This window comes from Trypanosoma equiperdum, assembly GCF_001457755.1.
Source record: "Trypanosoma equiperdum strain OVI genome assembly, contig: ctg_972, whole genome shotgun sequence".
NCBI lineage: Eukaryota > Euglenozoa > Kinetoplastea > Trypanosomatida > Trypanosomatidae > Trypanosoma > Trypanosoma equiperdum.
The window spans coordinates 2,846-7,415 of record NW_027124945.1 but is presented as its reverse complement, the minus strand read 5'-3'; the positions used below and the strand labels follow the sequence as shown (position 1 = coordinate 7,415).

At 40.3% G+C, this 4,570-nt stretch overlaps 1 protein-coding gene across 1 annotated transcript; it reads right to left on the bottom strand.

The window, feature by feature from the left end:
* Window positions 1-1,839: 1,839 nt before the first annotated feature.
* TEOVI_000642200 (Trypanosome variant surface glycoprotein (A-type)/Trypanosome variant surface glycoprotein C-terminal domain containing protein, putative) lies at window positions 1,840-3,465 on the bottom strand (the record flags this gene model as incomplete). The annotated part of the gene is made up of 1 exon (XM_067227419.1): window positions 1,840-3,465. The coding sequence occupies one exon, from the start codon at window positions 3,463-3,465 to the stop codon at window positions 1,840-1,842; it is 1,626 nt and encodes a 541-aa protein (XP_067083520.1).
* Window positions 3,466-4,570: the final 1,105 nt, after the last annotated feature.

The following is a 4,570-nucleotide window of genomic DNA, read 5'->3' as shown; positions in this document are numbered from 1 at the left end:
CACAGTCGCCAGACCGATAGCATCTCAGGGCTTTATGATGATGGCTGATGGCCGTGCCTGTGGGGGGAAACTCTCACGAAGTCACGAAGGCACGAAGAAAATTTCAAAAAAAAAATGTCCAACTGCGCCGACTATTACCGTTTCGATTTGGTGCTTTTGCCTCTTTATTGTCTGCAGGTGTTTCGTTTGTTTCTGTTTGTGGTCGTTGATTGCTTGGCTTTGTAGCCTCAGTTATGATTCTGCCAATGCTCTTAGTAGCGCGTAAGCTGCTGCTTTTTTTGGGTCGCTTGGGCCGCACTCGCCGAGGCTGAATGCTTTTATGTCTGCTTGCAGTTTGTTTTAGGATTGTTCTGCAGTATGTGTGCGGCTGGATATTGTGTCTAATGCGGTTGTTGAAAACTGAAGCTCGTGGCAAGGCAATTGTATCTTACCTACCTCAGCTTCTAGCTCCGCCATTGCTTCCTTTCTCACTGTTAAGTACACCAAAACCGACACCGTTATTTCAGTTATTGGGTTGGCCATTGTATATCTATAAAATAGAGAACCTGTGTGGTTTAGTACGGAAAAGAATAAGATCGTTCCGTGTGTCAGCACTGCAATATATTTGCCTCCTTAAAGCTTCATATGTTTTATCCGTCGCTTTGTTTCAAAATAGGATTTTCCTCGATTTTCTTTAAAGTTTTAGATTTTAGAGTCGTAGACTTCTTTACAAATTATATTTACAATTTATGATGCTAGGTTAGCTTCGACAAGCTTTTTACTGAAAAGCACGCATCATAAAAAATCATTAAACGAATGTAAAATTAGAAAATAATAAATTAGTTTATTATGAAGCCGAGTTTGACTGCAGCTTTTTGGATCTATTCGGTATTGTTTGTTGCCTCGCACGGCAGGTTCAAGATCTTTGTGATTATGTAACTGGTTATTTCGCCTGTTTCAGGGGAAAATACCGTCACGCAAGTCTGTCGCAACTAGTGGTGTGCATTTCCTATTTCTAGTTTGGTATTTGGTTGTAGGTGTGCTCTCTTTTTTAGCGCTTTCCTTCTTGGCTACTTATTTTTGTTTTTTATACAACTCAACGTTGAGCTATGGTATTATATTTTAAAATACACTTTCCACCATCATCTCTGCAGTATAATCTACCCATTTCTGTTTGAAATACAGTGTACCATCTGTTTTTTCCCCTCCTTCTGCTCTATCGTCCTCTTTTGCATGTGCTGGCGCCGCCTCTGCAGATAACGTAGCAGCTATATTTGCCCTGTACACTGCAGTTAGTTTCTTCATGATTGTTCCTTCTTTCATTTATTTGTGAATGATGATAGCCATAGTCATGTTTGTGTTTCAAAATGCGCATGTTAAATATTATTAACTTTCTATGTCACATGTATTTCCTATAATATTATTTCTTGTCCACTTTCCAACTTTCTTTTACTCAATTACTCTAATATCACTATTTCCATTGATTTATATACTTCTATTTTGTAATTGCCTTCTGCCCTCACAACGCCTGCTTTTTTTTATAATATTTGTATATGCACACTCACACAACACTCACCTATCATTATCATTATTATTATAACGCTACCTAATGTAACTTAAAAAAAGCAAATCAGAATGAATTTGTTTTTCATGCCATATAATTCTGGTACTTTGTACACACAGTCCACTATCACAAACACAATAATAATATTTCATGTTTTTAAATTTTCAAAAAATTGCACATTTTTAGAAGAAAACACTAAATCATATCATATTTCAGTAAATCATCTTAAAATAGTTCTAGTTCATAAACTTTATAAATTTGAGAGAAAATATTTAGAATTTCAAAATAATAACAGGCTAAAAAACTATTAGGGCAGCAGCAGTAACTTCAAATGTCTTATTTACAAGAAAACTACCATTTCGGCACTTTTCTTTATCTTGGTCATCTTCACCATCTTTACCTTTCCTCCATCCACAAGTAGCTGGCTTCCCTGGTTTATTGGCTTCTTCGCACTTTGGCTTTGTGTCAAGTTTACTGCAATCTACAGTGGGGATTTTCCCCTCGTTTTCTTTTGCTTTTTCCACCGCTTGTTTGGCATTCTCACTCAATGTGCACTTTTTGCCCTCGTCTCCTTTAAGGTTAAAAACGCACCCCTTGTTCTTTAACTTATCACATTTCTTTTGGTCGTCTCCTGCTGCGTTGCATTCTTCTTCGTCTTGCTTTGCTGCCGCTTCTTTTTCTGAACATTCAATGGTTGGTTTGGGTGCCTGCAGCATTACCTCAACTGTCGCTCCTATTGCTTGATCTAGTTGTTGCTCGTTTATAGCTAATATTGGTTTGCTTTGTTTGGCTCCTGTGGTGAGGATATCTGTAGTTGTCGTCTTAGCTAGTTCCGCGTACACCGATTCCTTAGTTTCGGGTGTGATGCCGAAGATTTGCTTGATTGCTTCGTCAACATCTGTTTCTGGCTTGTTGGATGGCCAGTTGTAATAAGCAATGACAGCTGTCTTTAGAAAAGCAGACGGTTTCTGGGCAGTTAGGAATGCCTTGAGGGCGGTATCGGTCGTGTAATCAATTGCTGTGCTGCCTAATGCTGCTTCCACGGCAGCGTTATTTGCTTTCATGTTGTGCAAGATGGGTTTGTCTGCTGCTCCTGCCATAAACTTTTTGCTGTTGCCGAAGTTTCCGCTTTGGTCGACTTGTAGCGCACCGCCTAGTAGATCTATGTTTGTTGCAGCCACCACCTCTAGTTCCGTGTTTGGATCGCCCGTTAGCTTGCACTTTGTATTCTGATTCGATGTTATGGTTTCTGTTCCGCCAAAGGCATCGTTCAGCGCCGCCGCCACTCCATTCGGCGCGGCCGGTACGTCGTCAATTTTTGCAATTTCGCAACCGGGGTAGGCGGCAGACGTTGGTGCTGAGTTTGCGCCGTCCGCACCGATGCAATACGCTGTGGTCGAATCTTTCAATTGGCCCATTAACGATATTAGTTCGTCGACTCGGCCCGCTGAGTAAGCTGCTTGCGAAACTAATGTCGTTGCTTCTGCTGCCAAGGTGTTGATTTTGTGCATTGCGTCGCGGTGTATTTCGTCTGCCGTCATCTGCATGATAGTAGCTGCCTTTGTTGCCGCTGGGTGTAGTAGGCCGAGTAGCTTGTGCTGAAGGGACAGTTTAGCTGCTGCAGCCGCTGTCGTCTGGACGTTTTTTAATGCAGCTTTTAGCCGCGCTGGCTGGCCTTTAGCGGTTTTGGAATAAACGCAGAGCTTTGCGGCTGTTGTCTGTTTTAATGGATATCCCTTTGCAGCGCTGCCGGTTCGTGGGGCTGTGTACAGCAGAGCTGCTAACAGAGCGGTTTGTATGAAAACATGCGACATACTGTTGGTGGTATCTGATTTCCTTTGGCGCTTTTGGTGGCAGTTTAAATCAAATTGCAAATGGAGATATTGTTTTTCCGGCGCTGTTTTGTGAACCTCTGTAGACATTATAGTGCTTTTTGCAATTCATACAGACGTACGATACTATAAACCACGCTTTCCTCCCACTAATACAAGTTTACCCTCGGGCGCCTAACCATTTTCCAGAAAAAACATCACATCCATCCGAGCGAGCATCGGCTTGTGAATTTGTTCTTTAACGGATAAAGCAATCAAAAAACTAAGCACTATGGGTGGCGCCGTTCGTGTTGTCGCAGCTAGCCATTTTGTGCAAAATGCGACATTATTGTGGGTTTTTCTTGTTCTTCTTAGTGTGGGTTGCTATCTTTATTTCTAACAGAAGTCCTTTTCCGCATAGCTAGTTCAGCTGCATATTTGATGTGTCTCATTCTTCGCTTTCCGCATGCACATTCTGAAAATTGAAGAAGTTTCACTGATTTCCTTCTCCTAGTGACGCATTCCATTTGAGTTTGGAACCTTTTTCTTCTTCAAATGTACAATCTATTTCCTGTCTATGCTGGTAAGTCCTGATTTTCCTTTAAACTCACTAAAATAGTAGTCTGCATGCTGGATCAAAGGCTTATAGGGAAACACTGCAATTTTTATTTTCTCTTCCAACTAAGAGAGGTTCAAGGGTACTCTTATAGGTTTGATATTTTTAAATTAACTAAATTCTCCATTTAATGTGCTTTTCCACACTTTTAGTGTCCTTCATTCTAGAAAAGACGAAAAAGTTCGTTTTACTAATAATTTTGCGAATTTAGCTGAGTGTAATGGCAACTAAAACTTACATTTTATACACCACCATGTTAGGCAATAAAGATTTTATTACTGTTTTTTCTTTGTTGTCTCGGTGCATTCTGTCGGTTAACGCTGGTAGGTTTTGTAAATTTGGAGTTGTTTTTGGAGGTTTATGACTGATCGTTCAATCATCAATTGTTTGCATTGAAAGTGATACTTTTGTTTTGTTAATAAAGGTTAGCAATGAACTTTTATACGAATGGTACGTGCACAACCATATGAACCCCCTTTTTGTATAAAGGTGTATACATGATAGTTCTTGAAGCGAAAATAATACACGGTTCAAAGATTTCGTGATAGCATATTGGCAAAGGTTGGTTTAGTATTCTTCTACATGCACTGTTTCCTTGTT